We start from the raw sequence: 27,086 nt of genomic DNA on the forward strand, positions 1-27,086 counted from the left end.
TTTTTTAGAAAATCTACAGAACAAACCATCACTATGCAAAAACTTGCCTAATTACCCCAACCTAGTTAACCTAATCAACCTTAAGCTGAATACAAGTGTCTTGAAAAATATCTAGTCAAATATTATTTGCTGTCATCATGGCAAAGATGAAATAAATCAGTTATTAGAAATGAGTTATTAAAATTATTATGTTTAGAAATGTGTTGAAAAAAATCTTCTCTCTGTTAAACATAAATTGGGGGTAAAAACAAACAGGGTGGCTAATAATTCTGACTTTAACTGTGTGTTCTTATATAATCCCAAATGTTTCAAAGAAAGTTCAAAATGAGAGAAATCAGTCATTTTAACAATGGCCTAATAATAGCCATATCCCATGCCTGGTAATGATGTCATACAACCTCTATTTGAACCAGAAGTGGTGGACTGTGGCATAATAAAAGCTCTACTGTTTTTGTCTCATTTCACTTCAACAGCTTTATAATACTATGATAATAAGTTTTAAATACTTTATCTTATCCATTACCATAATTACTGCAGGAGATCCGTGGCATGTAATAAAGTCGACAAATCCCATAATTCCACACTCAGTCAATGCATCATTGCCTTTGTTTGTTGTAATTATGCACCCTCTAGTGGAAAAAAAAAGTCATATTGAGCTGTCATGGTCAATAAATAAGTCTGTTTTTAATATACAGCTCTATTGAGCTCTGGTGACTGTGGAGGCCATTTGAGTACAGTCAACTCACTGTCATGTTCAAGAAACCAATCTGAGATGATTCACACTTTATGACATGAAGAGTTATCCTGCTAGAAGTAGCCATCAGAAGATTACACTTTGGTCAAGAAGAGATGGACATGATCAGCAACAATACTCAGGTAGGCGTGGCGTTGACATGATGTTCAATTGGTACTAATGGGCCCAAAATGTGTCAGAAAAGTATCCCCCACACCATTACACCACCACCACCACCCTGAACTGTTGATACAAGGCAGAAATCGAGACTCGTCGGAACAGGCAATGTTTTTCCAATCTTCTATTGTCCATTCCTGGTGCGCCTGTGCGAATTGTAGCCTCAGTTTCCTATTCCTAGCTGACAGGTGTGGTTCCCGGTGTGGTCTTTTGCTGCAGTAGCCCAAAGTTGGTTCAGAGATGCTCTTCTGCATACCTAGGTTGTAACGAATGTTTATTTGAGTTACTGTTGTCCTTTCTTTCAGCTCTGACCACTGATATCAATAGGGCATTTGCGCCCACAGAACCGCAGCTCACTGGATATTTTCTCTTTTTCAGACCATTCTCTGTAAACCCTAAAGATGGTTGTGCTTGAAAATCACATTGTGTTTTGTGTCCTGAATGGCTGTAGACCATTGTCAATCAATGTCCTCTGTGCCGTGTCTCCTTTACAGTACCGAATGCGTTTAGCTTGCCCAATTTACATAAATCTTTGATTGCAAGCAGTGTTACTCTGAAGTGCTGTAACTGTATGTTTGCAAGTTTTCTCCCCAACATGTTGACGAAACGTTCTGCACCGTCAACAGCACCTGCATAACACACCAAAGGCAAAGGCACCTAAATTTAAACTTCTAGACATGGTAAAGTAAGGTTGAAGTTACGTGGTTGTAGGGTGCCATTTTAAAATAAATAAATGAAGATCAATTGGTTTTGATCTTTGGTTTCATTCTATAATACTGGACTTATTTTACTTCAAAGGTTTAAACTTTGAGAGAGTTTAAACAAGAGAAAACAGTGTGAAAATGTAAATGCCTGTCTGAGAAAAGTGTGTAGTGAGGGGTTTTACAGCCTTAAAACATCTATAATAATTAGAAAAAATAAAGCTGAATACCTCACAGATTTCACCCATTGTAGGTTACTTTTAGAACGTAACTCCCTCAAATAATGAGGGATCACTGGATTCTGACCAATATATGCAATAAGGCAGCATTTAATGACAACTTGATGTTATTTGTGTAACACAAGTGACTGTTTAACTTACTGAGGGACATTGTACACAGAGTTATTCTGTACTCACATAATCCAAAGCAGATAATCTACACTGTAAATCCAAACAGTTAGATATAATACATAACCTATGTGTGTGTGTATATATATATATATATATATATATATATATATATATATATATATATATATATATATATATATATATATATATATATATATATATATATATATATATATATGCACACACACACACAATATAAACACTGTAAAAAAATGTTGGGTTCCTTCATTCATGTTGTACTAATACAAATCGATTAAGATATTCATTTTCACAATTTTAAGTGGATTTAACATAAAATAATTCAGTTGTCCCCTTAAGAGTTGCGTTGTATCGACTCATTTTAAAAAAGTAGATTGAACAAGCAGCAAACATAATTTTTTGAGTACAAACTCATTCATTTTCTTGTCGGCTTAGTCCCTTTATTAATCCAGGGTTGCCACAGCGGAATGAACAGCCAACTTATCCAGCAAGTTTTTACGCAGTGGATGCCCTTCCAGCCACAACCCATCTCTGGGAAACATCCACACACACACACACTCATACACTATGGACAATTTAGCCTACCCAATTCACCTGTACTGCATGTCTTTGGACAGTGGGGGAAACCGGAGCACCCAGAGGAAACCCACACGAACGCAGGGAGAACATGCAAACTCCACACAGAAACGCCAACTGAGCCGAGGCTCGAACCAGCGACCCAGCGACCTTCTTGCTGTGAGGCGACAGTACTAACTACTGCGCCATGGGGTTTTAATTTGATCTGATCATAATTATTTGAGTAAACATTGCCAATTGAATAATATTTTTTTTGCAGTATAGTATAGTTTAATATTTAGTCATAAGTAATGTTTGTAAACCAACATTAACTAATATAGCCTTATCGTAAAGTGTTACCAGTGCACACTATGTTCTGCATCCTTTGAAAACTGCCCAAAATTATTTTTGCAAAAGTAATCGTGGTAATCGTTTGCAGAATAGTAATTGTCCAGAAATAGCCCTCTACCATGTCTCTATTTGTATTAGTATTTATAGTGTATTTGTGGAACTTGAAAAAAAAAACAGACACCCTTTGCTCTACATCAACAAGTAATGGCCAAGGGAGATCTAGTGGCCTGTGACTTTCCGGAGAGCTTGCCAGCTTTACAGGTCATGTCTCCGATAACAGCTGTTCATATAAGTCAGTCAATCTTTAACCATTTGTTCTAAAAAAATTCCAAGGCAGAGACATTAAATTAAGAGACATGTGGTATAGATGAGTTGGGTAAGCTAAAAGTGTCCGTAGTGTATGTGTGTGAATGAAAAAGTATGGATGTTTCCTAGTGATAGGTTGCAGCTGGAAGAGCATCCGTGGCGTAAAACATATGCTGGATAAGTTGGCAGTTCATTCATCTAGGGCGACCCCAGATTAAGAAAAGGACTAAGTCGAAATGAAAATGAATGAATGAATGTTCAGCTAATTGTTAATGCCTGTCAAAATACATGGTGATTTAAAAGATAAAAAATAAAGATAAATACGTTTAACCAATGGAGCTGGCTTTTTTTGGATAATTATTTTTGAATCTTTGAATTATATGGAATTAATATCTGTTAATGTTTGAACTTTTGAGTAAATTAAAGTTGTGTAAAAATGTCTTCGATTAAGTAAGTTAAACTTATCACTAAAGTGGAATAAAAAGAAATTAATTAGTTTTTAAAAACCAAAAGATTTGAGTAAGAATGTAAAAGAATATGAGTCAAGATAACTTAAAACTTACTATTCCAGGAAACATGAATAACCAGGAAATTTAAATAATCTAGCTCCTGTTCATCTAACTAACCATCTGTCTCGCTTTTTTTTTCAACCCACTCTTTAAGATTTAAAACTCAGAGCTTCTATTAGTACAAAGAATAGGAAAGTCAACTAAAGGAGGTTGAGCCTTCTCACATATGGCACCTAAACTCTGAAATTATTCCTGATAATGTCCGAGGCTCAAACGCTGTCTCAGTTCAAAACAAGATTAAAGACCTATCTTTTTAGTATAGCATACATACAATGCATCACATTGCGGTGTGATGTGTAAGTGAGCTATATGCAGGTCAGTGGGCTTGACAAACCACCCATAGGTCATACTCTCTGGCTTAAAAAACACACAAGGCACTTTGTTAGAAATACTTATTTGCTTTATGTTTGTTTCTATGTTTGTTTATATAACTGCTATTTTCATTTATAGCACTTAATTTTCTGATTGCCCTTTAATATCTCTTGTTTAAATACATTATGAGCTCAATTTCCACCTTAGGATGCCCATCCAGAGGCCTCTAGAGATCCAAGACCTTTGAAGAGATAATGCCAACCATAGAGGACTTTTTAGGACAACAAATATGAAGAGATGAAGGGATGATACCAACTATAGAGGACTTTGAGGACAACACATACACTTGATACAGAAATACACTTTATTAAACATGTACACATATAGACATTACCTATATACTATATAACTGCAGGTTAATTATGTTTATATATAACTTTAACTGTTAAAAGCTAGTAGTTACTACATAATTAGTAACTATAAGTTATGGTAACTAATAACCTTAACTTTTCTGAATATGTTTGTAATGCAATAATGTGAAACATTCCATAAACATTAGTTGGATCATACCGTATCAAATAACTCAAAATTTAAAAAAGAAGTTGTTAGTACAAAAAACTCCAATGCTGAAAATGAGTCCCACTCCAGCCCGGTTACTGGCATGAGAAAGGCTGCAGGTGAAGTGATGAAAATATTGACACGTATCCCATGGCTCCTTCATAATTTGCCTTGAATTGATCAAATGACTCAAAGCTCAGAATGGTAGTCTTCAGTCTTTTTTCCTAGAAAAGAAATAGATGTCATGGTCCTGGTTTTCAGGTTTGTCTTATGTTATGTATTGGTCCCTGTTGTGTCCTCTGTTCAGTCACTGCTCTCTGTACTACACCCTCATCAATCCCAGTACTCTAGTTAGTTGCCCAGTTACTGTCTCTGCCCTCTTGTTACCTTGTACTGTAGTTTTTTGGCCCATTTCCACTGAGTGGTACGGTACGGTTCAGTATAGTACGCTTTTATGGCCGTTTCCACTGTCAAAAAGACCACATTTTTGGCTCCCTTTCTAAAGGCACCAAACACGAGAAAGGGTACCAAAAAGGAAAGCTAGACACGCAGCTTAACGCTATTGGTTTACAGAGAAACGTCATTCGTTTACGCAACAAGCCAGAATGAAAACAAAAGAGCAGCCATGTTTAAAATACACAGCCGAGATTACAGCGTAAATATGTATACATGTAAAAACAAGCCATGGTCGACAGGGCTCAAACAAAGCTTGTCGTCATTGATGAACAGCAACAAAGCCAAAAAGAAGAGCAGATTTACCCCCTAGTTCAGGCATCCGCTGCATAAAACAGGGTGATGATAGATGGTCGTTCATTCCACTGTGGTGACCCCAGATAAATAAGGGACAAAGTCGAAGGAAAATAGAATGAATAAATGAATGTTTTCAAGCCAAATACAGTCCAAATCACCCTGATCTCACGAGGAAACGTAAGCATTTTACGTTTTGTTAGTTTAGTGGCTAATTCGTACGAGTTCAGTCGTATGAAAATGTACGCTTTTAAAAAGGAGGTGTGGCACCCAACCCCACCCCTTACCCCAACCATCATTGGGGGATGAGCAAATCGTACTTAATTATATGAATCGGATCATATGAATTCATACGAATTAGCCACTAAATCAAAAAGTTACAAATTGCCGTGAGATTGCATTGGTCCAAATACAGCTCAAGACAATGTTGGCACTGGCAGTAAGTAAACAGTCAAATGCGCTTGAGCTACCTTTAATGACTACCCTTGAAACATCATTGCATCTCATTTAACATATGAGCTGACTATTTTAAGGGGCAAGGGGTAAAAAAAGGGGTATAAATAGAAATTGGCCTTATCCTGCATTTGTCAGTTGTTGAATGCACATGTCTGAGATTATTTGTTCCTGTCCCTGCCTTTTATCTTTGCTTTGTCTCCTTTGATTTTGTTTGGGAGTCACCTTGTCTTACCTGTCAGCACTACAAAGCACACTAACCTGATAAATGCAGTAGTCTAAACAAGTCAAAAGTCTACCATATCATATTTCATCAAAACACACACACTTTAAAAAATGAATAGTAGTCTATGGCAAGCCATTTTAGATGTATTCTATTAAACGGACCAGTATCTATTTTCATGCTACTAATTCTTGGATATTAATTTGACATTTTTTTATAGATACTAGTATTTGTTCCATTAGGTACCAGTACTAATTTATCAGCTGCTCATGCGTACATGCTATTTCAGAGGGAATATTCAAAGTAGTATACAAAACAATAAAGGGAACACTTCACAGGTTGTCATTTTTTCAACAATGAACCAATGCGAATATAAAACCAGCTTCACCTCAGTAAAGCAGTCTAGGTGGAATAGTACTGTTTACTGATGTTTTGTTGTTAAACTAATTAAAAATAACTTATGAAATTAAAATAGTCACGTCAATCATTCGCCGGAAGATTTCAGTGACTTGCGTACATATAACCCATTCGTAAAACAACAAAATCTACATAAGCTTTGCGTGACTAAAATAGTTTTAAAACATAACATTAACTGTCAAAAAACACTTCGGCCATGGCAAAGACCTTAGAACAAAGACTATAGAATACACAAGACGAGTCACTCGTATTGTTTTGAATAGAGAAAAGTGTGGCTAATAAAGCCCGCCTTCTAGTACAGCAGCCAATCGTTGATCGTTACATGGGGAATAAAGCCTGCCTTCTAGCATAAGAGCCAATCATGGGTCGCTATGGACTTACAATACTCAGAGGGAGGGGCTCAGATCAGATGTGAGTTTCTGCAGATTTTGTGTGATTCGAATGTTTAGAAATGAAACTAAAGAGACGTTTGTTGTTTAGTTTTACCGGTGATTCCTAAAATGAAATTCAGTAATAAGCTTGGCAAGTAGTTTTGGAGAATTTGATGTTTCCCCATTCAGACTGACAGCCTGAGCATAGTGCCCGAGAGGCATTTCAAAGATGGACACTGACACCGAGGGAAATGACTTATCTTAAAGGGAATTTGCTTAGAATAACCAAGAGGCAACACTCAATAGAATGTTCCATTGCAACAGCAGTGCCCAGCAACATCCCCATGATTCCGCCATCTTGGAAGTAAAAGCGATCAGCCATCCATTGGATCTTACTGCTGTTGTGATGGCAAGCAGCTGCTTTGTTTTTTATTTATTCATATGAAAAGCTCATTAAAGCCAAAGAGCTTAGAATGACCAAGAGGCGACACTCAATAGAACGTTCCATTGCAACAGCAGCGCCCAGCAACAGCCCCGGATTCCGCCATTTTGGAGTGAATTTGATCGGCCATCAATTGGATCTCATTACTGTCGTGATGGCAAGCAGCTGCGTTGTTTTTTATTAATTTATTTAAAAAGCACATTAAAGCCGAGATACAACCTAAAAGACGACAATACCACATTTGTTATCATAATCATCAGCACTTTTAATAGTTTATTTTACAGATTTATAATATTGTGTTGTTCTATTGGAGTTTTCATTCCAAAATGCCTGCCGCCCTCTAGTGGCTGTTTCCCAAATTACACTAGAGTGTCGCCTCTTGGTCATTCTAAGCTCTTTGTTAACGCTGAGATACAATTTGAAAGAATACAACACTTTCTAATCACAATTATCAGCACTTTTAATAATTTATTTTACAGAAATAAACATTTTAATGTTACATATTTAATGTTAACTTATTTTCTTGAAACTGTAACTATTAGGTGAAATTACTTTAATAGTTTACGCACTGGCAAAATATAAATGAATACTGACATTTTAAATTAAATTAACATGACTTTCAAAATGGGTTGTTGACAACAGACTGACAGTATACTTTATGTTATAATAGTATTTAGTATTTTTTTTCCAGTGTTGTCTGTTAATAAAAGAATAAAAAAGTTTTTATGTAAAAAGCCACTTTGTCAAAAATGAGTTAATTCTGACACATTAATTCATCATACACACACATACACATCTATGTCAATATATTATATTATTGTAAATATGTCTACTGATCTGAATCCAATTAATCCCTCTACTGCATGGTGTCATCATATGGCAACATGATATTTATGTTCATTTCCCTGCCACTGTTTTTTAAGACCAATTCTCAAATTTTTATGTGGGAAAGAAAAGACCTTAGTGCAGCCAATGATGTGCTTTGGTAAAGTCACATGACATGCAGTGTTTTTTCATAACGTGATTTCTGACAGACTGGCATCTATTGTGAGTAATAGCTGAATGCAAATGTAAACATCAATAAAAACAAAGAATCAAATTATATAAGGACCAAAAAAAAAAAAAAAAAATTCTGAAACATCACCTCCTGTAAGTTATGATGACATGTTCACAACTCAAATAGTTTTTTTTATCAAATTAGTTTTTTGTAAGTCAATCAAATGTGTGTGTTGCCAAATGACAACACTGTGCAATAGGGAATGTGCAATATTGCAATGGGTTAGCTAAAGTATAAGGTGTCATTTATAAGTTCTGTGTTAAAGCTTATTATACTGCAACACCAATTAAATCAGTTCAAACAATAAAATTAATAATTATAAGAAAAGTTCTAAATGTAAAAATTCTAAGTTAGATCCACTGTTGCCTTATAATAACATATCCTAAAATACTTTTAAAAAAAATTTCCAATTTGTTTTACAGCACTCCAGGCCATTTTTAGAAAATAAAAACAGTCAAATATTTTTTTTTATAGATCTATCATAATACGTGCAGTAGAGGGTTAAACACATATGGGGAATTCTGAAGAGACATCGAGTTGAGCATCTCTTTGAGCAAATCTAAAAGATGTGTCATTTTTGAAGAATGGAAGACGTTGCAAAATGAAGCCAACTTGCTCAATCCGCAGAAGTCTTGGTGCGGTCATTAAAAATCATGGAGGCCATACAAACTAGATAAAGTAGTGTTTGATGTGGGGTATACTCATTTTTGCATCACCTCAATTTTAGTAAAACTTAAAAAAAAAAAAAAAAAAAAATTAAAAGAAATTTGTAATTTAAGTTACTTTGTTGACCTTACATTAATGTCATAAGTTAAACATATATTAAACGTAGTCTTGTCAGCATTAGGGAAATTGTTTTCTTTTCATTGAGATGCTGTTTAAAATGTTGTTTTCAATACGCTTATTTCGTGCAGCAGACATTTTAAGGAATGAAAGCGAGGCTGCGGTGGGAAGAAATCCGGAAGTATAGAACCAGCGCTGTAAACATTGCAGTAACATCCATACTACAAACCTCCAGCTGTTGCCGAGATTTTAAAATGCAGAAATGGTGTTAACATCACTTTACGATTATTAAGTTTAATTAGTAAGTTTAATTTAAACAATTAAAAGCAAATTAGCATCAAACAACTTCACAATCTCTATAGGAGTAATATGCTCAAGTGTCAAGGCCATGGGGATGCTTTCCTGCTTCAGCCTATGTAACCTGGTTGGCAATAAAACACCGCAGTCCTCTGCAGCACACCCTCGTGTCGTCTGTAATAGTGTTGTCCCGGTACTGAAGTTTTAAAACCGACTAACATTGAAGAGCCGCTGAGTACGGATGACTTGACTGATCTTCACGGCTGCTTTGTGCTCCAGTCTCTGTGTATCTGTGTTTGCACTCAGTTTACCGCTCTTCACCCAGTGCAAACAGATAAACGGAGACTGGAGCGCGAAGTAGCTGTGAAGATCGGTCGAGTCATCAAGCAGATCGCTCGTCTGTGTTTGTGCTCTGTAAACAGCGGAGGGTAAACTGATGACCTTCTCGGCCAATCACAAGCGTTTCGGTCGAGCACGTGAACACAATGGCAAATCAGCGCTGTTTTAAGAAAGCCACCAACAGTGCCTTAAATGTTAGAGGGAAATTGATGGTTTATCTTTTCATTCAGTATCATGACAAGTCTAATAGAATGAAAGAATCAGTTTATTAACTTGAGTTTGATAAATGGCATCTAAAACGTGTGATTGGGAAAGAAAACCTTAGCTAACTAGTGCCATTTCCCTTAATTTAGCTGAAAATGAGCTCTGATATGCCTTTTTATTTTCACCAATCATTCAGAACGGACCTTCGGGTCACTTTATCTTTGCTAAAAAGATATACAGCCAAGTACACAATGTTCCTCCCAATGCAACTCCCAATGATACTTCTGGGTTTCTTCCCACCGCAGCCTCGATTTTGCTTTTAAAAATGGCGGCCGTGTGAAATCAGTCTATGGGAGTGTATGAATATATAATATTTTAACTCAATATTTAAATTTATTTTGTTTAACGTTAGCTATCCGTGCTGTTGTTCTATTAGAATTTTCATTCCAAAATGACCGCCGCGTGACACTAGCGGCATCTAGTTTCCCAAACAGCAACAAAATGTCACCTCTTGATGATTCTACTCTCTTTGGCCATGGCGTCATCCATCCTCCAGGGTGCCAAAGGAACTACAATATTCATTTGGGATTTTAAATAGTTTTGATTCAGCGTTTGTTTTACCGCTGTCAATTCGTCACTTATGCAAACAGCGGAGCTGCATAAACAGGTGCGTAGATGTACAAATCTACTTCTGTTGACAGACTGTTTGGAGCTTATCGGAATTATGGGAAGTGTCGGCCCGGAAAATTTATAATTGGATGAACATATCCAAAATATATAATTACAAAGAAATACATTTAGATCATTTACTTTAATCATTGTAATTTGAAGAGACTTTTAAACTGCACAACCAATGTTTTTCAAGACAATCACCTACTGCACCCTTAAGTTGAATACTAGTTTTTAATCCCTTTTTTCGTTTAAAATTCTCACTATTAGTGACTTACTACCAGACTATTATTAAAATATTGGCTTTTTATTTGTACTTAAATTATGCAATGTATTTTCTTCCTTCAATGATCAGTCAACCAGCAGTCGGATGGTTTTGACTCCAGAACATTCTCTACTGTCGACAACAAAAGAGACTTTTCAGGAGACCCTCAGCAGCACTCTCCCTGATATCCTGATATGCAGCTGTTACTTTAGATTAGTTCACATTTGTCAACCATGACCAAAGTTTGTTTGAACCCTACATTGTGGACCCTTTTAACTTAACAGTTTCAACAGATGTGGCCTCCTGTTTATTCAGGCCATCTCTCCTATATAACTCTACGTAACTGTATGGTTATTGTAATGGTACATAAATATATGAGGGCCTCACAGCAAGAAGTTTTAGCTGGGTCCGTTGGTATTTCTGTGTCGAGTTGTTCGCGTGGGTTTCCTCCGGGTGTTATATATATATAATTCTCAGAATCTTTATTTGCACCTGAATAAATCTTTCACAATTTGGTTTGGTTACTCATACATATATATATATATATATATATATATATATATATATATATATATATATATATATATGTATATATATACACAGGACTTTACATTATCATCCTGCAGGTAGATTTCAGATGTGGCCGGTTGGATAGACACTCCTAATAGCCACTTTGGCTGGTTGAAAATCTTTTTTATGCTGTACTTTTCTTAAAAGCAGAGTTCGACAATAGAGATGGCCCAATATGCATGCAAATGTGATTTTAGAATTGAGAAGCAGCACGATGAAATAGCGTTCGCGTGAATACCGAATGAGAGTTTCTTCCACAGTTCTAAGACTATGCGCTAAAGGTGAATTGGGTGAACTAAATATAAGTGTGTGCATTTGTGCATGCAAGAGTGTGTATGGGTGTTTCCCAGTACTGGGTTGGAAGGGCATCCACTGTGTAAAACAAATGCTGGAATAGTTGTCTGGTCATTCCACTAATGAATAAGAAACAAAGAATGAATGAATGAATGAATGAATGAATGAATGAATGAATGAATATATCTATGAGTAATTTATACACAGATAATTTGGTTATGTAGGTTGATTTCATATTTTAAAAAGTAAAAAATCTACTTCGGTAACATATTAACTATATTTTTATATTATAATATATTTAATAGCTATATAATAAATAAGTAGTATTTAACTTCAGGTATATCTAAAGATCAGTACAAATACTGAACAACTACTGGTACATAAATATCATAAGCTTTTATTCATAAATCAAATATATACTTGTCAAACTGAATAGTTAATATCTCATAGATTGTTTTAAATGAATATGTTAACTAACCACTGAATTAGTAATGACTAACATAATGACTCTATAGATCAAACTAAATAAATATAAAATGGCTTGCCATACTATCAGGCATTGCACATTAGTCTCATCTGATAACAAGCTTTAGTATCAGATTGAGTATTTACCATGAAAGAGGAATTTACCTTGATGCCAGAAGAGAGAGCCGACTCCTGCGCCGTACATGTTTGAAGCATTACAGAAATACACTCCATTGAGGTCAGAGGACAGTTTCAAGAAGTAGAGTTTATTTCCTTTGATTTCAATGGCATCATTTGGGATAGTCACGTGCTTGCTACTTCATAAACAAGAAGAAAGAATACAAAATCAGTTCATTAATGCTGAAATACCTAAAGATTTACAAAAACTTGACTGACTGATCTATACTGTAAAACAAATGTTATGTTCCACACACAAGATTTGTAAGGTAAAACATGAAGTAATTAAGTTAACTTATGGATTTTTACAAATTTAAGTGGATTAAAGTTAATAAAACAATTAAAAAAATTCCCAAAAAACTCATTGTCATTGTCATTTTCAGGTCTTTGTAAATAGGTAGTTTGAACTAACAGCAAACTTAATGTTTTGCATGCACAAGTTCAGGTCAAAAAAGCCATTTAAAGGTGGGTTTGTACTTTGCGTATGTGAAAGCAAATAGATGTAAATGACTGCTTCAGTCGGACAGGTCACTCTTTGTACTGTTCAAAGGAAGCAAATTGTGCCTAGGGTTTTTTTTGTGTCAACCTAAATAGACAACATAAACAAGATAAACGAGAGTTGTGGAGTTGTTTATTAAGCTTAAAGGGATTAACTATTTACTTTCCTTCTAGTGGTTCTGAAACTTTATGGTCTCTATTTGGACGATCCATGCGCAAAGTCCAAGTGCAGGCAGAAAGACATTAAGAGCGTGTCAGAATCCACTTTTCCTATTTTACGGACGGAAAAGTCCGCTTTGCACCGGGGCTCCTGGTCTAACAGTGTTGAACTTATTCTCTTAATGAGTTACACCCCATTTACACGGGGCATCGGCTTCAAAGCTTCCAATTTACTTGGAATGGGTGAAGTCAGGCATTGCCGAACTGCATTGTGGATTCATCAGTGCCGCTTCAGAGGCATTGCTTGCAGCAAAAGTTGAGACTTGCTCAACTTTCCAGCGCCGACGGAAGCGTTCTGCCAATCAGATCGCTGTATGCAAATATACCAGCTCAGACAGTGGAATATGGCTGACTAAATTCATTGGCTGACGCTGCTATGACGATCGCGTCAGCCCCAACTTTAGACACGCCCTCTGTCAAGCAGTAAAGCTGAAGCCTCGTGTGAATAGGGAGTTATAGGTGTGTTTTGAGAATTAACCAATCAGAGTCTCATCTCCCATTCCCTTTAAGAGTCAGTTGCGACATGCCATAGTGCATTTGCTATTTACATGACAGACTTTAAAAGTGGAAAAACTGAACCCTTTACTAATGATAAAACAGTTAAACAGAGCATCTGCAGTTTGAGAATGAGAGATGAGCCTCCTCATTCTTTACTTTCACTTTCACTCTTGTGGATAGGGACATCCATTTGCCTACACATAATTAATTTAGTTTGTTAAGCCTAAAGATTTGTTTCAAAACTATTTCTTAATTCTAGCAAATGAATAAATGAACAATAATAACGAAGTGTGGTCAAAAAACTGAGTTATATCCAAATACACATGCTGTGCCCCATATGGTCTAAAACTTGACCGGTGGACAAATCTAAGCTTGTTTTTAATAAAACAAATATAAATATGCATATAATAAATAACACTGCTAATAATAATTACATTATACAAAAGCAAATTGTTATGAATAAACTGAAGCCCCCCTGAGTTGATGAAGGCATGAAAGTAGGTTTTTATATTCATGTAGGCTAGAAAATAATAATTTTTGTAATATTTGAATCCTTTAATTCTTTTTCATTTGTAAAGATATTTGCGTATTGCTCTACACCCTGTGTGTTTTACGCAATGTGTAAGCAAGGCGCTCAACTAACGCGCTCTGCGCTGGACTATAGACCGGATTTGATCTGGTCTATAGAACAATCTATTATAGATCCTCAAACTAGCAATGCACCAACAATGCAACATAACACGCCTACTTTTTTAGACCAGAACATCTATGGGCGCACATATAAGCGCAAATGCATTTGCTAAATAACAGTGTGGTGCAAAACATTAAAACGACTCTTGCACCAAGCTGAAACTAGCAGACAACAAGTGTGTCGCGCTTTGTACCGGGTGTATGATAGGGCGCTATGAGTTTTTCTACTGAACACAAAATAAGATATTTTGTAGGAAGCTGAGGACCTGTAACCACTGACATCAATAGTAGGAAAAAACAAATACTTTGGCAGTCAATAGCCGCGTTTTCCACTATCACGCCTAAAGCGAGCAGGCCAGGGGCCTGATCAGGCCAAAGCATGGCATCCTCGGGGCCAGCGGTCGAATAACTTGGGTTAATAAGGACCAGCTGGGGCTTTGGGGCGGAGTGGAAAGAGAGGCGGAGTTTGCCCAAGTCTGGTAAAGATGGCATGCCGCCATTAGTCTACTTTTCCAATAGCACACGGGTACATGCACCAAAGTAAATAAATAAGGCATGGAATAACATATAACGGGTCAGTTAAAGACAGGCTTTTCCCTAAAACACCTTATTGACCTTATTCTTCGCCGACGAGCGGGCGCCGCCATTTGAATCTTTTTGGCACGAGACTTCCGGTCTCATTCACTTACATTCACTTTTTAGACATTAAAAACGGCTTGTTTCGCTGTTTGATGTTGCAAACTGATATTTCCTTGTTATATTATTCTACTTGGTCTGTGTAGTCATGCAAACATTTGTTTGTAGAGCAAGTAGTTTGACCATTTTTTGCCGTTTATTATTACTTGTCATTTCTCCCATAGGCGACTGAAACGGAAGTTCTAAGACAATCGCGAAAACAGGCGCACTTCCGCATTTTAGAATAAGGTCAATAGGCTAGGGATGATTTTGCTTATGATCTGCTTATGTTACCCTTTTAAATGTAAGGCTGTTGCATAAAGACTGTTGCTGAGTTTCTTTCTTTTTTTGTTTTTTTACTTTGGAAAAATATGAATTCAACAGAAAACATAAAACTTTACAAATTACATAATTTATATATATATATATATATATAATTCTCAGAATCTTTATTTGTACCTGAGTAAATCTTTCACAATTTGGTTTGGTTAATCATACATATATATATATATATACATACACAGGACTTTACACTATCATCCTGCAGGTAGATTTCAGCAGCTGTGGCGGGTTGGATAGACACTCCTACTAGCCACTTTGGCTGGTTGAAAATCTTTTTTATGCTGTACTTTTCTTAATAGCAGGGTTCGACAATAGAGATGGCCCAATATGCATGCAAATGTGATTTTAGAATCAAGAAGCAGCACGATGAAATAGAGTTCGCGTGAATACCGAATGAGAGGACATCACTCGCGCAACTACTATTAGAGGCTATCTTTTATCTTTGAAACGAACTGAACAAAAAGTGATGCTCGTGCACCCACAGTCCTGGAGCTTTCAAGAGCTCCAGACGTTTTTAAAAAAAGGTATTTTTGTAAGCAGCAGCAGTTCTCGCTTTTGCTTTAACCAATCTTTGAATAGATTATGGGCCTAACATTAAATGTGTGTGTGTGATCATTCTTCCATTATCACACAGTATGTTTTTCACCTGCTTTCTTTTGCTTACAGTTATTTTGGTTGATATAGGTTAATTATTGCTTTTAAAATAACATTGATTTAAAAGGAGATTAACTCCCCATTATGTGTAGTTCACTGGTGATCTGGAACCTTTAGCCAGGACAGACTACTGTGCATATTGTAGTTACATGGCAATCATTTTTTTTTTAAATATAATTTTTTTTTAAAAGAAGGTTTTATTGAATAAAAAAATGCATGTATACAGCTATACTTTGCTTGATTTGACATTTAAAATTTGTTCCTAAGAAATAATTTTATTTTTATTTTTATTTTTTTGTGGTGAGAGATTGTTAAATTTGGTAAATCCTTAATTTTAAGCCCTGAAAAGTCATGCGACACCATGAAATCACAACCCATTTGCTCATGCACATTAAGCAAGTTTATACACACAAAAAAGTTAAATGAATGAGGACTCATGTGGACATAACGCAAAGTCTAAATCAAGGAATTTTAGCATGTCAAAGTCAAATTTTATGATTATAAAATGTGTTTTCCCAACAACAAAAGTGTGGCTAGTGAAAATGGCAAGTGGTTAGAAATATTGGAAAACTATTAGCCACAGTGGCTGGTGATCAAAAAAGTTAATGTCAAGCCCTATATATATGGGCGAGGCAGTGGCGCAGTAGGTAGTGCTGTCACCTCACAGCAAGAAGGTCACTGGTTCGAACCTTGGCTCAGTTGGCGTTTCTGTGTTGAGTTTGCATGTTCTCCCGGCTTTCGCGTGGGTTTCCTCCGGGTGCTCCAGTTTCCCCCACAGTCCAAAGACATGTGGTACAGGTGAATTGGGTAGGCTAAATTGTCCATAGTGTGTGTGTGTGTGTGTGAATGTGGATGTTTCCCAGAGATGGGTTGCGGCTGGAAGGGCATCCGCTGCGTAAAAACTTGCTGGATAAGTTGGCGGTTCATTCCGCTGTGGCGACCCCGGATTAATAAAGGGACTAAGCCGACAAGAAAATGAATGAATATATACATATATATGTATTTCAAAAGTACAAATTAGAAGCTAAATTAGTCCCTATTAGTCCTTATTAACACCTCAAGGGTACATATTAGTACCTAAAAAGTACAAAAGTGTTCCTCTTAAAATTTTTAGGTACCAATATGGACCCTTTAAGTACAAATGTCTACCTTTTCTGGCAACACTTAATGCCAACATAAAGCACTTTTTCTCAGTTTGTCACAAAAATAAAATGTCCTTATTTTGATTTCTTCTTTTCAGTTTGAATTTGAATTATTTTTAGCTGACATATTTTACCCAGACATTTGTATTCAGAGAAGATTCTAAATATGACCTTTAAACTTTGATACAGCACATTACTTTTAATTATGCTTTACATAACTTTTTTAAAGAGATTTTGATATTAATGAAGAACCTACCTGTGCCATGTGAAGTCTGTTGCTGGAGGATTAGCATCTGCCTCACACTGAAACACTTCAGCATAAGAGGGATCATTGAAAGGCGTCACAGTGACCAGCTGAGGTGGATCTTTAAAACAAACATAAAAAAAAATAGTTAGCAAAGATGACATACACATTAAGTTCATTAAAATCCAGCTAAACAAATTCAGATTTGCTTTGCATGCCAGTATGTGCCATTGAAACCAATTCAATTAATGGATCAATGATCAATAGTTCATTCATTAATTTTTAATTCAGCTTAGTCCCTTTACTATTCAGGGTTCACCACAGCAGAATGAACCTCCAACTTATCCAGCATATGTTTTACGCAGCAGAAGCCCTTCCAGCTGCAACCCAGTACAAAGAAACATCCATACACTCTCGCAGTCACACACACACACTCTCGCAGTCACACACACACACACACACACACAATGTAAGCCATGCAATTTCCAAAAATTACCAAATAAAAGTCTGTTACTGACACTATTCTGGCTGATTTGCATGTTGATTCTAATCGGGAGCTGTTTATGTTTTATTTATTTACTTTGTGTTGTATAGGCTATGTGTGAGTGTGTCAAAGATTTTGGTGAATACATTTGTTTGGGTTGGTTTTATCTTTGAAAGAAAGAGAAAATGTTCACTTCAGTGAGGACGAGGCTCCATTTAAACGACACAGGTTGCTCTCTGACAACGAGGGAAAAATGCCTCGCAGCATGTGTTTTTCATCTCATTAGAACACATTTTTTAAAATAACCAGTCCAGGAGGTTGTGTTGATAGACAGCAGTATTAGTTCTAAGACAGTAAAACCAAATAAAATAGATTAAAACTATCATTTCAAAGCTGTTTAAATGTGACTGTTTATATGCATCAGCTGCTGACCAGAAGCTCTCAGCATTCTCCTTGCGCATATACATAGAAATCATAATGAGTAATTTTGCGTTCTAAGAAAAAGGTCTATAAAAAAATCAATGTTTTCTGTCCCTGCATTTGATGCCTCGCTCCCTTCCCTTTCCTGAAACCCAGAGGAGGATACGTGGAGCAACAGTTCGAGCAATGTTTTCATTCAATATTGCAGAAGAGCGATGTTGCTTTTCATGTTGATGCTCAACATCTTCACCTCAAAAATAGAACTGTTAAGTTATTTTGTATAAATGCATCAACATGATCGTCTAGTTACCTGCATGAAACCTAAACCGGAAGTATATATATATATATATATATATATATATATATATATATATATATATATATATATATATATATATATATATATATATATATATATATATATATATATACATACAGTTGAATTCATAAATATTAGCCCCCCTTTGAATTTTTCATTCTGTTTTGAATATCACTTAAACTATTATAAACAGATTAGGGAAATATTTACAGTATGTCTGATAATATTTTTTTCTTCTGGGTAAATCTTTATTTGTTTTATTTCGGCTAGAATAAAAGCAGTTTTAATTTTTTTTAAAAACCATTTTAGGGACAACATTATTAGCCCCTTTAAGCAATTTTTTATTTTTTATTTTTTTGGATATTCTACAGAAAAAAAAATCGTTATACAATAACTTGCCTAATTACCCTAACCTGCCTAGTTATCCTAATTAACCTAGTTAAGCCTTTAAATGTCACTTTAGGCTGTATAGAAGTGTCTTGAAAAAGATCCTCAATTCGCCAATTTATGTTTAATGGAGAGCAGATTTTTTTCAACACATTTCTAAACATAATAGTTTTAAAAACTTATTTCTAATAACTGATTAATTTTATAATTGTTCATCACATTAGAAATTTAAATAAGCAATGATAAAGATGCCTTACTTTATGTTCTGCGTCAATTAAAAAGTTACACCATTTACAGGTCACTTCCCTTTTTACTATAATTTAGCTTCAAACACTTGTCACTCACAGTGTACTTTGATCCTGTGATCGATTTCTATCTCGGCTTTCCGTGTATCATGCGTGATCACACACTGGACAAGCTGTTGATTCATCTGAACAGTTGGCACAGCAATCAGACTGCTTGAGACCGTGAAAATCCCATCCAGATGTTGCACATTATTGGATGATGGTTTCAAAGAATCAGACAAAGATCCCAAACGCCATGACACCCGAGCAGCCGTCTTCTCACTGATCACTGTGCATGTAGCTAGTGTAACCTCTTGGCATCCGGCGACAGCAATCGAATCCACATCCACCCTCCAACTCAGTGGCCTCGTGTCTGGAAACCATGAAAAAGTGGATCAGCTGTTTACTGTCGGAATATAGTTATAATATTACACACATTGTTTGCATATATTACTGCATTTAATGAATGGAAATCTAAATTAGTCAACTTCCTACATTTCTAATTTCATGGTCACCGCTTAGTCCTGTTAGAATCAATCATACTCACAATGCTCCTACCAATGCTCCTCCTACTATACTATAAAGACGCACAGACAAAAGAGTGCATTATCCATGAGCAAATACCAGAGCCAGACCACTTTTTTCAGTTGTTTTTACAGGCCAATAGCACATATGGCCACTAATAATATTGCTAAAAAATAAATGTTAAATGTCCAATGAAATTAAAATAAAGTTTTAGTATTGCTAGTAAGTATTAGTATTGTTCATATTTAGGATATCTATAAGCTAGTGTGCTCCAAAACAGTGACAAAATTTACATTTAAGAGATATAAACTGATATAAACATGTAAAGCTAGTAGTTTGTAACTTCCGACTATATGGATTCACTGTTTTATTCACGTCACCTCATACTCATAGTTTTTCATCAAATCTTCTGACCAATCAAATATTCTGTAGTATCTGACAGCCCCCGCCCCCTACAAGATGCTTCACATTTGATGCTCTTGAGCTCAGTAACTCTCACTGGCAAAGCGGTTATAAATTAAAAGCGCTATTGGCTGTTTTTTAAAGGGGAGGAGCAACACAATGTCTCACCCTCTCTTCATATTTTGGTTAAGATTCAACAAACATTGAATAAAAATGCACATTTCAAAGCACTTTATGGGATCTTCAAGCATTTAACCTAGTTAGCAATGTCATTACAGTTTTTTGTCGTAGATCTTAACTTTAAAATCAAATTGATCCCATAAAGAAGAAGATTTTAAATCTACTTAAAATCTCTTCATCTATTTAACACTCAGAATTAAATAGGTGGAAGCTAATGAAATACATGTTCACGATGATTTTGCTTTCGTAAGCAATGTTCGCTGGCAGTTGCAACCCAAGCTCATTCTGAAAACGTAGTCCCGTTCCATTTATTTTTTTAAGCGAACGCTAAGAGGCGGTGTGACGCTGTTCCCTATTGCGCTTGCCGGCCGGCCGGCCGACCGCTCACCTCCTTGTGGAGTGCTTCACCGCTGCAACCCGTTTGTCCACTCAGCTCACCGTGTACGTCGGCAGGCTCGAGCTGCAGAGAGGAGTTGACCACGGCGATCGGTTTTGAGTCCGGGGAAGAGCGGTTCCAGCAATCAGGTAAGACAAAAACAGAATCCCAAAAATTAAGTGAACGAGTTTTGTAACAGGGTGAGAACGCTGTGAAATCTGAAAAACGCAGTAGAAAAAAAAATCAGGGCTTTTATTTTTTTGGACGGCTTTTTGTAAACTGTTGCTCGGGTTTAGGGAAGCGAGCGGGCGGGTCGATTGGTAAAATTGGTTGGGTTCAGGGAAGGAGGGCGGTTCAGCCGATTGGCCGGTCGCGCAGTCAATCATCCGGTCAGTCGGACAGTGGCCTCTGGTGGGTTTACGCGAGAACAGCGCGGGCGCGAACCGCACTCGCGAGAGGCATCTGAGATGCGAAAAAGCGCACAACAGCGGCCTCACACGGATTCACAAAAACAAAAACTGCAGTCGTACGTACCCGCCGGGACGTATTCCGCGGTCTCCAGAAACGCCCGCGGGACTACGTTTCCACAATGAGCCTGGGTTGGGAATTTCACTTATTTTACAAATTCAGTACTATGAAATTGGCCTTATATTTAAATCTTTGAGATATTAAAATGTCTTAAATATAACCTGCAAATACCCTGCAACTGTTATTAAGTGTCATTTGCTCAGTTATGTCATTTTAGATTGCATTGCCAAATGCGAAGATGGCATTGTTTGTTATGACAACTTGACATAAACTAATTCATGTTAACTGGACTTTATCTTTGTCCTGACAACTTGTCATAAATCTGTCATAAACGTGATTGTCATGAGGGTATTATAAGTGTGTTTTGACTGTTTTTCATTAAAATGTCTAAGTAAAAGTGCCACGACTAAAATAATTGTTAAGAGAGTCATTAATATTTACGCCCAATCCCAATTCTACCCATTAGCCCTTTCCCTTACCAATTCTTAATTCTTTTTAGCTTGGGCTAAGTGGGGCTAAGAGAAAGAGGTAGATACCCCTTGCAACTGAGATTTTTCAGGACCACAATTGAAACCAAGCGGTAAGAAAATTTTCCAGAATACACCAGCAACAACAGCAGTGTAGCACCACTCGGAATTAAGGAGATCCACAAATTACAATATACAACATATATACAAGCATATGATTTAATACATTCACAACTGCGTTCGTGTTTTACCGTTACGCTTAAAAAAAAAAAAAGGCTAAAATAAAAGCCGCTGAATTTCTATATCTATAATCACTATTAATAACTCTTGTACAGCAGTCCTACAACATTCTGACACTCAATGACACACGAATACCCTTTTAGAAAAATCTAGCAGCTGGAATAACCTTTTTACAGTGTCTGCTATAATGTTAATGTTGTTTTTGTGTGTTTACATAGATGACTAGGGCCACGGTGTAAATGCGCAGTATTGTTTGCCACATTATATCGTTATGATAACATAATATATGCCTTCAGTGATTTCCTGAAGATAAATACCAAAAAATAACACAACTGCGATAACTACAGCAGTCATTATCGTCTGATCTCATATAAAGCAAGAGATTGCGATGACATATGATGACGTGTACAGGTGCTGTAGTTGTGTCCCATTTCTTAGGGGTAATTTTTGAAGCCCTACCCCTTCACACTCTGTATTAAGGGCCAAGAGGAAGGGGTAGGGGTACAAAAACAGGATTGGTATCGGGTCTTAATGACAAATCCATATCCAGATTCAATCCTTGTACCACTGTATTTGACAGTCTTATAAGCACCCCCTTCACGTAAGTGTTACAGTATCATGGTACTGTAAGTGTTGAAGCTGCTTTCAAAGCAAAGCATGTGCTTTGTGGACATTTAAAGTCTTTGGAACACATCAAAATGTGGTGTGTGAGTGTCAATACATTTCAGTTTTCAAGGTCACTATGCTTTATCCTGTTTTGTATCTTAAAAAAAGTAAGTAGTTATATCATACACACTCTATTTAAACTATTTTAATGCCTTGTCTATAATTCATAAGCACGTTTCAACTTTGATGGACAGTTAGGGTTTTAGTTGGATGCATTTATAGTTAGATTTGTGACGATGTGTATGGTTTATCATTTTTACAACCTCTGCAACCCGAGGGTCTGAGGTTGGAGGGGGAATGAATGTATGCCAGTGAACAGTTTTTGTAACGGTCTCAAACATTCAAAACTGGCTATCCGAGTTTTGTGATTGAGTGTTTGTGATGTTATTGAATTTCTGGTTGATTGAAGTTGTTTTTCTTAAAAAAAAATAAAAAAACGTTAAGTGTTCAACCCCACTTCCCAAGCCTCTGCCCTATCTGAGACCACTTTCTGAGGGGCGAGAAAAAAGGTGTCATGTTGTGCGTGCCCATATTAGCACATGCTTATCACTGGACTATAAGTACAATATGATGTGGAGGCTGATGTAAAAACAAAAAATACTTTTAAGCAAAACTTTTAAACTGTTTTTAAGTCCAAAAGTACTCAAAACAAGCGTCTCTTTTTCACTGTGTATGAGCAACCTCAGTGTGATTGTATTAAAGGTTTTACAACAGCCATGCAGAATTTTCACCAATTCTCTGAGTTCACATACAGTTTTTAGCATAGTGATATACCACGTAAACAAGTTGTGTTTGGATTTTTTGTACTGTTTAACATGTTTGGCCTGTTTCATCCTGTCATTGGTATGAGTGTCTGCATTATGCAGATCTATAATGCTTTCTCCCAACACTGACAGTTGAACTGTGTGTCAGTCTGATTTGGGTTAGATAGATTTATAGATATATTTGTGTCAACAGCTCAAAAAATGTGTTTTTGTGTTCCGTGACCCTTTAAATTATTGGGTTTTACAGAAATCAGTTGGTTTGCGTTACCTTCATTTATTGGGTTTCACTGTGCTCAATTTGCTCCGTTTACTCAAATGGATTAAGTTCACAGTACTCATTTGATACTAATCCTATAGGATTAGTTTTTTAACTTAAATGGTTTGTTGCAATCGGTTTCCTGAAATGGTTTGAGTTACCTTAACTTATTGAGCTTTACAGTGTACGGTTTGTCACTTGGCTATCTGGATTCTTCCAGTCTGAAAGTGTAAGCCGGGGCATTAAGGTTGGACGGGGAGTAATGGGTTAGCATATTTAAAATGAATGAATGAATGCCAATGAATCATTTGGTAAACAGGCTCATACACATGCAAAACTGGCTTTACAGCATATTTGTGACGCACTTAAAAAAATATTGCCGTTGTTTTTTTTTTAAAATGATAATAAACAAAAAACAAGTTGTTTAATTTAAAAGCTTTTAGGGTTAAACACGGCTACTCTATCTGTCCTATCTGCTATCCTACTGTGTGGGGATGGTGGCTGAATCCACTTTCTGTGGGGTAAAAGAAAATGTTCATGTTTGTGCATGTTTTTCTCATAAACATCAGCACGTGTTTATCCCTGCAAAAATCTTCAAACAATTCAAACAAGCGTCTTTCACTTACCTTATCTGTTGTTTTTGCATGTGCAGCCTTAGTGTGTTTGTTTCTATGTTTTTTCAGCAAACAGTGCTTTATTACCAATTCTTTGAGTTCACATACAATTTTTGCATACTAATGTGCAATTTGTGTCATTTACGTTTGTGTCTATGTTTAACAAACAAAGTTTAATATTGAACTAATTTCGCTCATGATTAACCCAGCTGGGCCACATAAGCTAATCGTGATCCTCTAATCAAAGGATCCCAAGTTACTATATATATATATATATACACACACACATATACAGTTAAAGACAGAATTATTAGCCCCCTTTTGATTTTTTTACTCTTTTTTTAAAATATTTTCCAAATGATTTTTAACAGAGCAAGGAAATTTGCACAGAAAGTCTTATTTGTTTTATTTCGGCTAGAATAAAAGCAGTTTTTAATTTTTTAAAAACCATTTTTGGGGAAAAAAAATGATTAGCCCATTTAAGCTATTTTTTTTCGATAGTCTCCAGAACCAACTACTGCTATACAATAACTTGCCTAATTACCCTACCCTGTCTAGTTCACCTTATTAATCTAGTTAAGCCTTTAAATGTCACTTTAAGCTGTATAGAAGTGTCTTGAAAAATATCAAGTAAAATATCATTTACTGTCATTATGGTAAAGATAAAATAAATCAGTTAATAGAAATTAGTTAACTATTTTGCTTAGAAATGTGTTGAAACCATCTTCCCTCCATTAAACAGAAATTTGGTAAAAAAATAAACAGTGGCGTTAATAATTCAAGGGGGCTAATAATTCTGACTTCAACTGTATATCCTCATTTACTTTCTACAACTATCTTCCTCTTGAAAGAAACCCCCACTTCCCCTTCATCCACCTTTATACAGAATGGGCGGCACAGTGGCCCAGTAACTAGCACTGCTGCCTCACAGCAAGAACACCCATGGCATTGGGTCCTTGCTGGGTCATCTGTTATTTCTGTGTGGAGATTGCACGTTCTCCCCATGTCCGCGTGGGTTTCTCCCGAGTTCCTCAGTTTCCTCCCACCGTCCAAATGATTTATTTTATAGATAAAATAAGCAGAAATCTTTTTTCTAATATCTTACTCTCCGGAAGTTTACCTTAGCCTCAGCAGCGGGGTAGTTTCGAAATCGACCTGGGCTCAATCTCCCCTTACCCTGTGAAAGGGGGGGAGCCCGGGGCCCGAGGATCCCTTGATCCCTTGCCAAACAAGCTGTGTATAAATCATGAGCTGAGTGTGAATTCTTGAAATACATTCATTTTGATCTGGCCCACAGATAGTATGTAAACTATAAAGCACATGTGTCAATTCCAGTTCCTGGAGGGCTGCAGCTCTGCAGCTCTGCAGAGTTTAGTTCCAACCCTGCTCCAACAAACTTAACTGTAGGTTTCTGTAACGTTCCCTTGCAGAACGTATTTTGGATAAGTGTGTGCGTTCGTTTGTATGTGGGTGTGTCGTTTCTTGCATGTGTTACAGGTACGAACGGCATTGGAGGATCCGCATTTCGTGCTGATGACGTTGGCCGCTGACGCTGGGTTTGCGCCACCAATCGCTGGTTGGCGTAGCGTTTAAAAGCCGAGCCCAAACTGCAATGGCGATCTCTCTCTCTCTCTTTCCTTCTCGCCACTTCTCGCTCTTATTCTTTCTGTGGGTCTCTGTGAGGACAGTCTCTCTTGCGAGGGCTAGTCTGAGAGAATGTGTTTTGCTTGTTTAATGCTCTTGTCTAAAGTTTGCGATTTATCAATGCTTGTGAAATTGTCCAGTTAACTGACATGTTTGAGTGATGCCTCGGAGAGGTGTAGGAGTGAGTAAGTCGCGCGATATACATATACAACACTCAGATTGATATTTTGTATTAGTTCATTAGGTTCAGGAGAATGTGCTGTTTTCTGTATGTTTTGTTTTTAGTTAGAGCAGTTTAGTTAAGACGTTTGGTACGTTGAAGATGTTTCTTTTCATGCTTTTCTTTTCATATTTAGTTTAGTTTGGTGAAAACAGTTACTGAGTTTTGTTATATTTATTTCTTTGATTTAAGCACATTCAACTACTTCCTCTCCCCCCAGGTAATTCATTATTTAATCATTGTAAATATTTTTCTTTCACTGTATAATATATTTTCACTGGTTTTCATGGGATATATGGGCAATAAATAATTGCAGTGATTATTTGATTCAGTTTATTTCTTTCTCCATCCGCTTGTCACACACATTAAACTAATGTATGTTATTGTCATCTACTCCTAGTTTAATATTAACATCTAAAAGGACGTAACATATAATTGGGGGCTCGTCCAGGATCTATTTAAATTATTTAAAATCTTAATTTAGTCCCGGATAATAGTTTTGTGTGTGTGTACTCGGATGGTGTAGAGAAAAAAGGAGAAAAACTGTGACAGTGAAATAGTATCATTTTCTCTCTTTGTAATTTTGGTCTTTTGTTAGTAAGTAGGCTATTTGTGAGAATTTAGACAATGAGTACTTTTGATTTAGAAACATTTGTTGCTAATCCGACATTGGAAGTTTTTGAGCGATGTAGGAAAGACGATTTGTTGCAGATAGGTGAGCACTATCGCATTCCTGTTGTGAGGCAGTCTTTAAAGCGCCTTATTAAAGACGAGGTTTTAAAGCACTTGATTAAACACAAAATTTTAAATTTACCTGATGCGGATGGCGATAAGGCTGGTGCAGAGGCTGTAGAACACAGTCCTGATAATTTAGTGGATGCGGAGAAGGAGACGGGTGAGTATGCCGAGGTGGAGACCGAGGCA

General features: G+C 36.5%; 1 protein-coding gene across 9 annotated transcripts in view; it reads right to left on the bottom strand.

Moving 5' to 3' along the window:
* Positions 1–4,436: 4,436 nt before the first annotated feature.
* Positions 4,437–27,086, bottom strand: part of si:ch211-214p13.3 — a 31,593-nt gene continuing 8,943 nt past the window's right edge. The window contains exons 2-5 of one of the 9 annotated variants that reach the window (XM_073912494.1): positions 19,564–19,653; positions 17,399–17,507; positions 12,413–12,561; positions 4,437–4,875 (exon numbers count right to left, since the gene is read on the bottom strand). In XM_073912494.1, the coding sequence (XP_073768595.1) occupies positions 4,841–4,875; positions 12,413–12,561; positions 17,399–17,507; positions 19,564–19,653 (383 nt within the window). In that variant the 3' untranslated portion in view covers positions 4,437–4,840. Of the gene's footprint in view, positions 4,876–5,409; positions 5,470–11,840; positions 11,902–12,412; positions 12,565–17,398; positions 17,508–19,341; positions 19,654–27,086 lie in introns of those variants that run through there. The other 8 variants (XM_068223552.2, XM_005167422.6, XM_688068.9 and 5 more) reach the window with 8 other exon arrangements.

Source organism: Danio rerio, chromosome 9, assembly GCF_049306965.1.
Source record: "Danio rerio strain Tuebingen ecotype United States chromosome 9, GRCz12tu, whole genome shotgun sequence".
NCBI classification, from domain to species: Eukaryota; Metazoa; Chordata; class Actinopteri; order Cypriniformes; family Danionidae; genus Danio; species Danio rerio.